At 40.4% G+C, this 13,979-nt stretch overlaps 1 protein-coding gene across 1 annotated transcript in view; it reads right to left on the bottom strand.

Moving 5' to 3' along the window:
- Nucleotides 1-13,979, bottom strand: part of FBXW10B (F-box and WD repeat domain containing 10B) — a 40,255-nt gene that overhangs the window by 13,183 nt on the left and 13,093 nt on the right. Inside the window, exons 8-10 of the mRNA XM_033089135.1 lie at nucleotides 5,264-5,385; nucleotides 1,341-1,489; nucleotides 247-389 (exon numbers count right to left, since the gene is read on the bottom strand). Of these exons, the coding sequence (XP_032945026.1) occupies nucleotides 247-389; nucleotides 1,341-1,489; nucleotides 5,264-5,385 (414 nt within the window). The remainder of the gene's footprint in view (nucleotides 1-246; nucleotides 390-1,340; nucleotides 1,490-5,263; nucleotides 5,386-13,979) is intronic.

The following is a 13,979-nucleotide window of genomic DNA, read 5'->3' as shown; positions in this document are numbered from 1 at the left end:
ACATCTATTATTGTTATTTCTTAATAAAAACAAGTCAGGGTGGGAGAGGGACTAGCCAAACAGAGGGTGCTGGGGTGATATGGGTAACAGGTAGAGGAGGAGGGAAACAGAAATGGGTGAGGAGCAATGGGAACAAAATGTCAGCAGACAGCAGAAGGAACTGATCTGCCCCAAATCGAAGTCTAGGCTGTGACGCAAAAAGAACAGAGCACTCCATTCATCAGATAGGGCTTTCCTGGCACGTACTTTGGATGCTTGAAGGCCATGAGGCATCGCTCATACTTTCCCACCATGCTCCAGGCCATGACCAGGCCGTCAGTACTTCCCGAGAGGAGATGCCACCGGTCAAAGCACAGACACTTCACAGCTCCCTCGTGGCCATTGAGAGTCTGCAAGGAAAGATGCCTCTGATTTCAGCCCATCTTCAGCTCAAACTGTGACTCCTTCAAGGGCCAAAGCTGGAGGCTTCTTTAGATGAATTCCAGCACCACACTCCACCAGTCCATGATTACTACTCACTTGGTACTTAACTAAGGTGACTTCACTAAGAAGGCCTGTGGAGTCCAGGCCTCCCTCTTTCCAGAGCTCTCTTCCCAATGAAGGGAGAACGCGATCAGGGAGAGGACTTGCTCCCGATGGTTCTGTGGCTGAGGCAAGCCCCATCTTCCTGGAGTACCAGACAGGGGCAGAATTCAGCATTCTCTGCTGCCAGAAAGTAAAGGGTCAAGTGTACCGTTCCCAGCTCCTTACCAGGCTCCAGTGGGCACCTGGGGCATCCCCGTGCCTACAAAACTGGTTAGATTAAGTGACAGGATTGGTAGGAAAAAAATCCACCAGCAAGGCCAACAGCTTCTCACTATGATCTTGTGCTCCTGGCATAAATGATATCTCACCATTACCCACTAGGGCCAGGTGGTTTCAAATCGAACAAGAACATTTTGTGTGTGGGAACATTCGATCACTTTCAAGACAGTCAATGTTCTCATCAGAGAGTAAGGAGAAAAATCATTGTGACTTTGTTCGTCCCCTTACCCCATGCCAGAATTGGGGTAGAATATTCTAGAAAAGAAAAAGGTGCTTTATCTCTACACTGTTGAAACATCCTGAGCCCATATATATCATGCCGCATCAGAGTGCAGTCTGCCACTACCACTTCCATGACAACGTGAGTCACATGGGCCCTGACCCTCCACCAACTCAGAATGACCACCTTGTGGGGGAGCAAGGGGGCTTCCCCTTCTGCTCTGGGGTGGTCTGGGGGGCTACATGGGGGGAAAACATCAGTCTCCTCCAATCCATCCCCACCAGTGCCCGTTCCCTCCACTGCCCACCTCCCTCACCTTTACAAGCTGAGCCGTGACAATGTGCCACACTTTGACTATCCCTCGCTCACAGCTGCTCACGATGTAGGTGTCATTGATCCTGGTGGCCAAGATGGGGTCTTTGTGTTTAAAGGTCTTCAGGCACTTCCCTGTCTCTACATCCCATGCTGGAAGGCAGAGGTAGAGAGAGAGGTTGGGATGAGGAGGAGGAGGGGGATGAAGTCAGGTTACAGTGGAGTTCCACACCGCGTCACAGAAGCTACGACTAGCAGAGCTCATCACGTCAGACCCCAGCAGGCCTTCGCCTGGCCCAGCAGCCCTGCAGGCTCACCGGCAGCTCCAGGGACCTGCCACACAGAGCTCCCTGACCATGGCCTTTGGGAGAGGCAGCAATGCCTAGACCTGGGCTCTGACCCCAGAACTTAGCCTGGGGGTCCAAGTGCTGGACAGCTCATCTCCAAACACATTCCTCTTCAAGCATGAAAAATGTTTGCTATGGAGTAGATTTCAGGAAAATCACGGCAAGTTTCATGGCGTCGTTCTTCCCAGATGCTATTCTCCTGACTTACACCTTCTATCCCCAAAAGAAAACTGTCTACCTTCATATACATTTTTAAATATTTCTGAATCTGACTTGGATTTTACCAATTGAGAGCTTCTCACAGCTGGGGGCAGGTTTAGGGCTGCTTCTACATAGATGGTGCCAGAGCAACTGCCTGGTGTACTGTAAGTTGGGTGGATAGAGTAAATGGGTAGTTGGGAGAACAGCTTAAAGGCAAAAACTGAAAATGGGCACCACAAATTCAAGGATGAGAACATTAAAGTCAGCTTCTTCAGCCCCCAAATTACCTCCCAGGCAACAGAACGTGTAACCTAAGACAGAATAACCGCAGCTCATACTTATATCGTACTAACAATAAGCCAGGCAATATTCAAAGTGCTTGACATGTGTTAATTCATCTTCACAACACAAGTACTATTAATATTCCACACTATACAGATGAGGAAACTGAGACATAGAGAGGTCAGTAACCTGCTCAAGATTGCACAGGTGGTAAGAAGATTCAGTTGGAATTTAACCCAGGGACTCAGGATCCAGAGGCCATTCTCTTAACCATGCACGCTAGATTAACCCTAACTATCTAAGTATGCGTCCCCCTCCCCACTTATCTGTACATATATATTGGCCGTCTCATCAAATTAGCAATGTGAAAATTGAAAGATGAATTAAAAGATTCATTGGCAAGGTACCCTGGTTTAAAGAATTTAAAGTGGGAAGTTAACCTTTCAGGTCTCCAATTATCGCTTTTTCCCTCTATTTTGGTCACCCGGGTAGGTGGGAAGAGCCCAGGGGAAGCAGGCAGGCTGGTGGCCAGGGCCAGGATTAGGATAAGAGAGGTCTTTTGATATATTTTTCATCATGTATTTCGTGCATCACTTTTGACTCCCCTTGCCCTAGTTCCAGCCCTGCCTGTGGCCCCAGAAGACTGTCAAGGTTGGAGGCCTTGTCTGCCCTTCTATCTTCAGACCCTCATCCTTTCATCCTTTGTGCTCTACTCCTCAAAGCAATCACGGCAGCGAGACTTTCATTCAGGTCGAGGAGGGTAAAGAGGTAAGGAGTATTTTAAGCAGGTCTGAGTGTTTCCGTATGTAACACCACCCTCTTCTCCATTTTCCACACATTTTTCCTCCACCTACCCCTAACATGCTATGGCTTCCTGGGTCCCTTACTTCTCTTCTCTTTTCACTCTTTCCTCCAGATTTGCAAGGGAAATTTCATCCACATAACGAAAGGCTTCCACCTTTCATTATAATTGATAACCACCAAATCGACATACCTGGAGCTCCAGACCGGTATAGCCACTGCCTGTATCTTCCTCTTTCAATCCTCACCTGGATATCCTTGAGAATCCCATACTTCAATGCATTAGCTTTCTATTACTTCTGTGACAAATTCCCACAAGCTTAGTGGCTGGAAACAACACAAGTTTACTATCTTACCGAAGTCCAACATAACCTCACAAAGCTAAAATCAAGGTGTCAGCAAGACTGTGTTCCTTTATGGATACTCTGGGGGAGGGGGCCCATTTCCTTGCCTTTTCCACCTTTTAGGGATCACCCATGCTCCTTGGCTCATGTCCCCCTTCCTCCATCTTCAAGCCAGCAACACTGCGTCTCCCTGACCATTCTTCCGCAATCACGTCTCCCTTTGATCACAGACAAGAAAGTTTCTGTTTTTAGGGATCCATGTGATTGATTACTCATGGGCTCACATTGATAACCCAGGATAATGTCCCCATTTTAATGTCCTTAACTTAATCACATCTGCAAAGTCCCTTTTGCCATGCAAGGTAATATAGTCACAGGTTCTAGGGATTAAGATGTGAATATCTTTTTTTGGCCATTATTCTGCCTACCACCCTCAACATGTTCCAAATTGAAGCCACACCTCCTCTTCCATTCCTCCCTCTACCCTACTGATCCCCTGTAGCTCCTATATTCCATTAATGGCACATCCATATACCTAGTGGCCTGAGGTTAAAAGTCTGGCCTCATCATTTGCCCTCTGTCTTTCTCACTTTTGATATCCAATTGGTAGTGAAGTCCTGTCAACTCTCCCTCTAGAAATCTCCCTTCTGTGAGTCTGTGCCATCTGATGTAAATTCACATCCATCTCAGTTTTTTCACACCTGCCTGTTCTCCGATAGTATGAAAACACTACAATTCTCTAGACTGAGTAGTGTCTTAACTTGTCCCCTGTCTCCACTTAGTCACTCCCTCAAAATCCTTCTACACTAGGTATCCCTAGAGTTACCTTTCTCAAACACATATGATCATGTCAATGCATTTATAGCTTCCCACGTCCTACAGGATAAACTTAATTTCCTACAATGGTGCAGAAGCCCCTTGATAATCTGGCCACAAACTTCCTTATCTCCAACAACACATGCTGCTGTCCAGTCATACCAAGCAAGGGCCAATTTCCTGAATTCCCCATTTTCTTCAACCTTCTGTGAATTTGCCTCTGCCATTCCTTCTCCTTGGAATGTCCTCCACTCTCCGTCCACCTGTAGAGCTCCTCATCGTCAAGATCACACTCAAATAGCACCCTGTTAGTGGTGCTCTCCCTTTTACATCTAGGGTCCCTTACAACTCTGCATGTTGGTTAGGAGCCCCTGATTTAGAGTCAAACAGCTCTTGGGTTCAAATCCCCACTCTACCACTTAGCAGCTTGATTTGGAGGCAAGTTGTTTTTCTCTCTGAGTTTCAGATTCCTCATCTACATCCATTTCACAGGGTTCCTTTGAGGGTTAAATAAGATAATATACATAAAGCACCTGTCACAGTCACAAAGTTAGTACTCAATAAATGGCAGCTGTTATTATTCACATATTTATTATATCCCCCATTATGTATTTAGATATTTATCTACATTAGGAGACTACGAGCCTCTTGACAAAATAAAAAACCTTATCAAAAGGATCATATCATATTCATTTCTTTCCCTTAACTCCTAGCACAGTGTCTATATGGTGTAAGTATTCAACAAACAGTTGTCGAAGAATGGATCAATAGATATGTGGATGAGTGGATGGATGAATAAAAGAATAAATGACTGCCTACCGTATTTCCCTGAAAATAAGACCGGGTCTTATATTAATTTTTGCTCCAAAAGACGCATTAGAGCATATTTTCAGGGGATGTTTTATTTTTTCATGTACAATAATCTACATTTATTCATATACAGTCATGTCATCTTCTTCTGGAACATCGTCATAACGTACTAAATGCGTCCGTCTGGCTGACGATCTTAACTGGGGCTTATTTTCAGGGTAGGTCTTATTTTCGGGGACACATGGTATATAAATGAGCAAAACATGTATTTTGGCATCCGATCGATTTGGGGAAACTCTTAGAAAGTTCAGGCATTTCCTTCTCACCTTTCACCTGGCAATCTCTTGCTCCAGAGACGAGCCTGTTCTTACATAAATCCATGCAAGTGATTGTCCCCTTATGGCCACTGAAGATGCGTATGCACGCCCCGCTTTTCAGATCCCAGTATCTGCAGAAATCAGGCCAAAAACATTGTTTTTGAGGTTTTTCTGAGGGCACAAAGGATCATACTGTTCAGAGTTCCTTTAGATCAACAAGTGGTTAGAAGGTGGCAAAGTTTCACAGTTAAGCTCAGAAGCTGGACTTGAATCCCAGTTGCAGCACCTATGTATTAGGTGTCACTTTGGGAAAGTTCATTAATTTCTGTGTAAGCTACATTTCCTCGTTGATAAAATGGAAATGATAATCATAGTAGTTACCACGTAGGATTTTTGTGAAGAATTAAATACATGAATACAGTGATTGTGAACCCAGGGTGATTTCCACCCCCAGAGGACATTTGACAATGTCTGCAGACATTTTTGGTTGTCACAAGCGGGGACAGAGGTGTTACGGTATCTAGTGTGCAGAATCCAAGGATGCTGCTAAACATCTTACAGTGCAGAGTACAGCCCCCCACACCAAGAATTTTTCAGCCCCAAATATCAACAGTGCCGATGTTGAGAAACCCTGCATTAACGAATGTAACATGAGAATGTGACCAGCATATAGAAAATGCTTGATTAATATTCGTTGGTATCAGGTGCAAGGATCCCTGGAATGACCACCAGGCCTAGAATTCATGGCTCTGATTCAATGGTAGAGGTGATCTTTAAACAAGAACAACAAAACAATTTACCACAACCACGTATATCCAAAATATTTTTATGTATATTTCTAAAGCATATCTAAGAGATATATGGAAACATGTATGAGTCACACTGTTTTTTTAATAAGCAAACTTGCCTGAGGTCTCTCAATTATCATTAATATAGATTTCCACTTCAGCCAGATTGCTTTTGTGAAAGGGCAAAGTATAATGTTAAGATAGTGGGCTCTGGAGCCAGGATGCCTAAGGTCTAATCTCAGTCCTTCACTTATTAGCTGTGTGAACCACTCTGTACCTCAGTTTCCTCATCTGTAAACTGGGAGTGATAATGGGACTTACTTCATAGAGTTGTTAGATTTGGCACATAATAAATGATTAATAAATGTGTGTTTTGTTTTTCTTTAAATTTGTTAAGCTTTTTCTTCAATTATTCCCAAATGTCCTATGGCCTTACCTGTTTGTTAGAGCCTACCATGCACCCATTGTGTGTTTAACGATGTTTCAATGGTCTGACAAAAAGCATGTTTTGAATTTCTGTTTCTATCAACACGGCCGATCACATGTCCGGGTTGTTTTTCTTAATTCATGCAGAAAAGGTATTTTATAAACACTTTTAGAAAAATAGAAATAGAAGGAAATTCCTTGACTTAGTAAACTTATAAACTGAAGTCATAACAGCAAGCATTATGCTTAATGAAGAAACTATAGATATACTCCCTTCAAAAAGGGGGAACAAGATACAGATGGTTGCTCTCACTGCTATTGCTTAACTGGAAGGCCTAGGCAAAGTTAGAATGAAAGAAAATTTTAAAAATAGTGTAAGTATTAGAAAAAAGGATAGTATATTGTCAAAACCAAATCAACACACATACTTTTAGAATTAATAATAGAAGTTAGCCAAGTTGCAGAATACAAAACCAACCTACAGAACTCGACATCATTTCTCCATACCAACATTAACCAATTTGAAAATATAAGCAAAAATAAGATACTATTCACAATAGCAATAAAATTATATTCTATAAATTTATATTATATTCAATAAAATTAAAATTATAAAGCCTGTAGGTATTAAATAAGAGTACACAAGATTTGTATAAAGAAAATTTTAAAGCTCTAAGCAAGAACAAAGAAATAAATATGTTGCACAAATTAGTCTATAAATTCACTGCAACCCCAATCAAGTCTAGTTAGGTTTTTTAAGTTGATAAACTTACTCTAAAAACTCAAAAAATGAATACTGTAGCTAAGTTACATAAAAAAAGGAAAGTGAAGAGTAGAACTTGCCCCTCAATCATATATTAATTAAAAGTCTCCAAATGCATAACTAAAAACAAAACAAATAAAAATTTATAAAACAGGGTGGTCCCAATCAAAATCCCAGTGAGTTATTTTGTGGATATGGACAGACTTATTCAAAAGTTTGTATGGAGAGACATAAGACCCAAAATTGCCAACACAATATCAAAGGAGAGGAACAAAGTTGGAGGACTCATAGAGTGTGGTATTGGTGAAAGAATAAACAAATAGATCAATAGAACAAAATCAAGAGCCCAGGAATAAACTCACATATAGTCAACTGATTGCAAAGGTGATACAGTGAAGCAAAGATACTCTTTTCAACAAATGATGCTGGTCTTTATGTTATTCTTTTTTGTTTTTTAAAGATTTTTGTTTTAATTAGGGAAGGGGAACAGGAATTTATTGGGGGAATAGTGTGTACTTCCAGAAGTTTTTCCAAGTCAAGTTGATGTCCTTTCGATCTTAATTGTGGAGGGCGCAGCTCAGCTCCAGGTCCAGTTGCCGTTGTTAGTTGCAGGAGGGGGGCGGGTGCAGCCCACCATCCCTTGTAAGAGTCTAACCAGCAACCTTGTGGTTGAGAGGACACACTCCAACCAACTGAGCCATCTCGGAGTTCAGTGGCAGCTCAGCTCAAGGTGCTGTGTTCAGTCTTAGTTGGAGGAGGCGGAGCCCACCATCCCTTGTGGGACTCGAGGAGTTGAACCGGCAACCTTGTTGTTAAAAGCCCACTGGCCCATGTGGGAATTGAACCAGCAGCCTGCAGCGCCAGGAGCACAGAGCTCCAACCACCTGAGCCACCAGGCCGGCCCTCTTTATGTTATTCTGTTGTGCGTTCTCACCACCACTCAAGTTCATGAATGCTTCCTCCTTCTTACTCTTGTCTAATCTCCTTCACCAGTGTCTTGCCTGCCAGTCATTTCCATATTGGTGTTGAGGCAACATCATGATATATATTCTAGATAAGTACAGGAAAGAGTTAAGTAATTTAAACTTAAAGTTTCAAGTATTTACAATTGAAGGGGTCCATGAATTTTAATGGCTAAGTAATGAAATGGTTCTTTAATATTGCAAAGTTCTCAGTTCTTCAGGAAAAAGTGTTTGACTTGTTAATTATTTAGGACAAATCTCAGTGAAGTCATTCAGACTCCCGTGACTTAGGAATGCTAATTTGGTGACTCCCATTTCATAACAGCTTAGTTATGAAGATAAGCCTGCTTCATAACAGTTTAGCCTGCTCTTTCTTTCCCCAGCCTATATGTGCTTGCTGCTGCTCTCTTAATGTAATATTTTTAAAGAAAATGAAATAAGGGCATATATGTATATTTTTTACCCTGTCTGTGTGCCTGTACATAGCATTTCTGAGTGTGTCTGAACATGGGATATGAATTGGTTTTCACGCATTGATTCACATTCAGAGGAAAACATTTGAATTGATAGGAAATGCTTTTGGCTACTTTCTCTGTTGTTACTGTAACTGAAGTAGCTCAAAAGCACAAAAGGTCATGTCAGGCATTTATGTAAAAACGACCAGGGCTGTTTATGAAGACACCTTGTGTGTTATTGCTTTGTTCACATACTTTACAGGAAATCCTGTCATTCTATCATTTCCTTCCATATTTCAACTGTTCCTCATTATAAATAAAAGTATTTATTGCTAAAAAAAAAAAAACAAACAAACAAATGATGCTGGAACAACTGGACATCCACATGCGAAAAAATTAATTTAGACACAAACCTTACACGCTTCACAAAAATTAACTCAAAATGGATCATCAACATAAATGTAAAACCAAACTTTAAAATTCCTAAAAGATAGCGTAGGAGAAAACTAGATGACCTTGGGTATGGCAATGACTTTTTAGATACACCACCAAAGGCTGATCTGTGAAAGAGATATTTGATAGCCTGGACTTCATTAAAATTAAAACTATCTGCTCTGCAAAAAACAATGTCAAGGAAATGAGAAGACAAGACACAGACTGGAAGCAAAATATTTGCAAAAGACATATCTGATAAAGGACTGTTATCCAAAATATACAAAAATCTCTTAACACTCAACAACAAGAAAACAAACAACTCAATTGAAAAATGAGCAAAATATGTTAACAGACACCTCACCAAAGAAGATATACAGATGGCAAATAAGCATATGAAAAGATGCTTCACATCATGGGTCATCAGAGAAATGCAAATTAAAACAATGAGATACACACCTATTAGAATGGCCAAAATCCAGAACACTAACAACACCAAATGCTGGTGAGGATGTGAAGCAGCAGGAACTATCATTCATTGTTGATGAGGATGCAGAATGGTACAGCCACATTGGAAGACAAGTGGTGGTTTCTTACAAAACTAAACATACCTTTACCATACGATCCATCGGTCATGCTCCTTATTATTTACCCAAAGGAGGTGAAAACATGTCTACACAAACACCTGCGCACAGATGTTTATAGCAGTTTTATATTCATAATTGTCACAACTCAGAAGCAACCAAGATGGTCCTCAGTAGATGAATGAATAAATAAACGTGGTACATCCAGACAATGGAATATTATTCAGTGTGAAAGAGAAATAATCTATCAAGCCATGAAAAGACATAGAGGAAATTTAAAGGCCTATTACTAAGTGAAAGAAGCCAATCTGAAAATTACGTACATTATGATTCCAACTATTATGATTCATTACGTACTTTATGATTCCAACTATTTGACATTCTGGAAAAGGCAAAGCTATAGAGACGAAAAAGATCAGTGGTTTGTAGGTGTTGGGGTAAGAAGGAAGGATGAATAAGCAGAACACAGAGGATTTTTAGGGCAGTTGAAATACTCTGTATGGGGGCCGGCCCGGTGGCTCAGTCAGTTAGAGCTCCATCCTCCTAACTCCAAAGGCTGCCGGTTCGATTCCCACATGGGCAAGTGGGCTCTCAACCACAACTCCTCGACACGGCATCTTGAGCTGAGTTGCCTCCCTCATGGCTCAGTTGGTTGGAGTGTGTCCTGTCAACCACAAGGTTGCCGGTTCGACTCCCACAAGGGATGGTGGGCTGTGCCCCCTGCAACTAGCAACAGGCAACTGGACCTGGAGCTGAGCTGCGCCCTCCACAACTAAGACTGAAAGGACAACAACTTGACTTGGAATAAAGTCCTGGAAGTACACACTGTGCCCCAATAAAGTCCTGTCCCCCTTCCCCAATTAAATAAATAAATAAATGTCTAAAACACACACACGCACACACACACGCACACTTTGACGGTTTAAAAACAAATACTCTGTATGATACTATAATGATGGATACACGTCATTATATATTTGTCCAAATTCATAAAATATACAACACCAAGAGTGAACCCTAAGACAAACTATGAACTTTGGGTGATTATGATGTGTCAGTGCAGGTTCATGAATTGTAACATTGTCCCATTCTGCTGGGGGATGTTGATAATGGAAGAAGCTATGTATGCATAGGGGCTGGGGGGACATTCTTCTCGATTTTGCTGTGAACCTAAAACGTCTCTATATAAATTGTCTTTAAAATTTTTAAAAAGTGGTTTTGATGGAAAAAAATAAATAAACCAATGATCTAGAATAGAGAGCTCACAGAGACATTCTCATGTATATATGGGAAATTGCCATATGATAAAGATGGCACCATAAATCAATGCGGGGGAATGACAGGTTATTTAGTAGTTGCTGTGGGCAAAACTGCTCATTTTATTTAAAAATAAATTAATTAAATGGAAATTCTACTTAATATCACATACAAAGTTGAACTTCAAATAGAATAAATAACTTAATGCAAAGGTAAAACTATGAAGTTAATAGAAGAAAATATTTTAAAATATCTTGTGACCTATAGTTGGGAAGAATCACAAACACAAGGCCAAAAATATTGATAAAGTGATCAATTTTATTATATCAATATTAAGAATTTTTATTCAACAAAGGACACTATGACCAAAGTTAATAGATTGATAAAAGAATAGGAGATGATATTTATAATTTTAAAATTGACAAGGGACTAATACAGAGAAGAAAATATGGAACTGCAAATAAATAAGAAAATCTGAGTAGCCCTAATAGAAAAATGGGCAAATTAATCAGGCAATTTTAAAAAGAAGAAGCCCCAAAAGTTAATAAGCAGACTTATTAGGTACTATCTAGTCAAATTATGTACTGCCCACCTTATATCTCAGCAAGCCCACTCCTGGGTACATATCCCTAAGAAATCTGACAATGTCCATGAAGGGACAACGATACCACTCAATGCAGCATTATTTGGAGTCAAGCAAGCAAACAAAATGTATATGTGCAGATCTACAATAGTTAAAATCAACTGACTAGAGGGTAACAGGGATGAATTTTTGAAACATAAGATGAGGCACAAAAGTTAGAAACCAAGAGAAATTTAAAATAACACCATGGATGAGAATTTTTATAATTGTACAAAATATATCAATACACATTTTAGAAGGACACACACAAATAAAAAGCACATTAGAAAAAGATTAGATGGTAACCCATGGGGGAAGAGAATAGGAGTGAAGACTAGAGATAAAATATAATTAATAAATAGATAAATAAAACAGGAATGGAGCCTTGTACAAACCAATAATGATAATAACAAGGCATGAACAGAGAAGTGTAATCTACTCAATCTTCTATACCTGAGGTCCAAAAAAGAATGAAAACAAAACTCTCCCTTTTTTCCTCCACACACAAAAAAAGATTTAAATGCAAGTACAATAGCCCAAGAACAACCAAAACATCTGAAAAGAAGAATGAGATGGGAAAATTTGTCCTACCGGATATAAAGACTTTAAAAATTAAAGTAATTGAGATAACATGGTATTGACCAACAATTGTCAGACAAATGAAATAAAATAGAGAACACAGAAATTGAAACATGTGAACACTTATCACAAGGCAAATAGCACAGACCAGCTGGGGAAAGGACAGTCTTTTCCATAAATGGTACTTAGGTAACTGGATATCCAAATGAAGAAAGGAAAAATAAATAAATAAAGGAATTGGACCCTTACTTCATATAACAAAACTAGTTTTAGGTAGATTTAAGACCTAAAGATGAAAGGCAAATTATTTTCAAAAAAACTTTTTAAATGACACTACAGAGAATGCCCTAATGACTTCAAGGTAGGGAATGATTTCTTAAACATATCAAATTGACAAAGTCTACTACATTAAAGTTAAGGGTTTCTGTTCATCAAAAGACACCACAGTGAAAAGATGAATCTTAAATTGGAAGAACACATTTATAACACAAAAATAAACAAAGAATTGGTATCCAGAAAATATGAATAACTTCTATAAATTAATAATTAAAGAATGAATGAATCAACAGGAAAATGGGCCAAAAAACAACAACAACAAAATCTGAACAGGAATTTCGTAGAAGAGGAAGCACAAATGGCTCAAAAATGTATTATGATGGTTAGTTTTACGTGTCAAGTTCGAGGGTGTTTTTGGATGAGCTTAACATTTAAATTGGTGAAATGGGAGTAAGGCAGATTTTGCTCCACAATGTGGATGGTCTCATCTAATTAGTTAAAGGCCTGAACAAAAAGACTGGCATCCCCTAGCAAGAGGGAATTCTCCAGCAGATGGCCTGTATGTAGACTTCATCTGCACCCTCAACTTTCCTGGGTCTCCAGCTTGCCAGCCCAGACTGCATATTTTTATACTTTCCAGGCTCCATAATTACATGAGGCTGTTTATTGGGTATTAAATAAATCCTCATCGTAGTTTCAATTTTAACTTCCTTATTTATTAATGAGGTGTGATCAAAAGATATGGTGAATGTTTAATTACATAAAAAATATTGTTACAGTAAAAGACACACTGCCATTCTTCCCCCTCAAAATACTCCCCCTCTGTCGCGTCCAGCGCAACAGGAGCAGTGAGGGTGCGAGAAGGGGTGGCGTTGGGTTAGGTTTTAAGAAAGAAAGAAACAGAGACTTAATGCAGTTAAATCTTAGAAGGCCAGGGGGTTTCGCAGTCACCAGAGACTGGAGCCCCGAATCGGGCCGACTGGTGGCTTTTATTGATAATCATACAAGGAAGCAGCATTATCTTTTCCACGGTCTGTGACTCTCATACATCATGTCACAAAAGTGAATCAAACCAATTATCTTTGTCCCCAAGCAGCTGGAGCAGAAAGTCTTGTGATGACTTAGGTGAGTCATCATCTCCCTGGGGGGCAAGTCTCTCATGTTGTAACAGTTCCGTTGAGATAAGTGGAGAGAGCTGATCTTGATTGTCCTCAAGACTTCTCTCACAATCAGGTGAGAGAGGAAAGCCAGAGTCAGCAATGGCTTTTCCCAGGCAGGGGGAAGCGGAGGCAAGGCTCCTTCCCGGATTTTTCTAAGGCAGCTCATTGGGGGTCCCCACTTGGTTCTGCCTGGCTTAGGTTGTATCTCACGTGAATATCTTACCCGTCTTTGGCTGAAAACCATCTTTTGGGGACCAAACAGAGAGACATAAGGTGTAAAACATTGAGATAAGCAAAGTCCCAAAAAGGCACAGTCTCAGACTTTTCTTTCCTCAAGGAAAGACACGGGGGGGACTGTCGGTTAGGCTGCTGTGTGACAACACCCCTCGCTTCGAACACACTTATCCCATCATTCTTGCCA

This window comes from Rhinolophus ferrumequinum, chromosome 21 (genome assembly GCF_004115265.2).
Source record: "Rhinolophus ferrumequinum isolate MPI-CBG mRhiFer1 chromosome 21, mRhiFer1_v1.p, whole genome shotgun sequence".
In the NCBI taxonomy this organism is placed as follows: Eukaryota; Metazoa; Chordata; class Mammalia; order Chiroptera; family Rhinolophidae; genus Rhinolophus; species Rhinolophus ferrumequinum.
The sequence above is the reverse complement of the archived record's forward strand: the minus strand, read 5'-3'. Positions and strand labels throughout refer to the sequence as shown.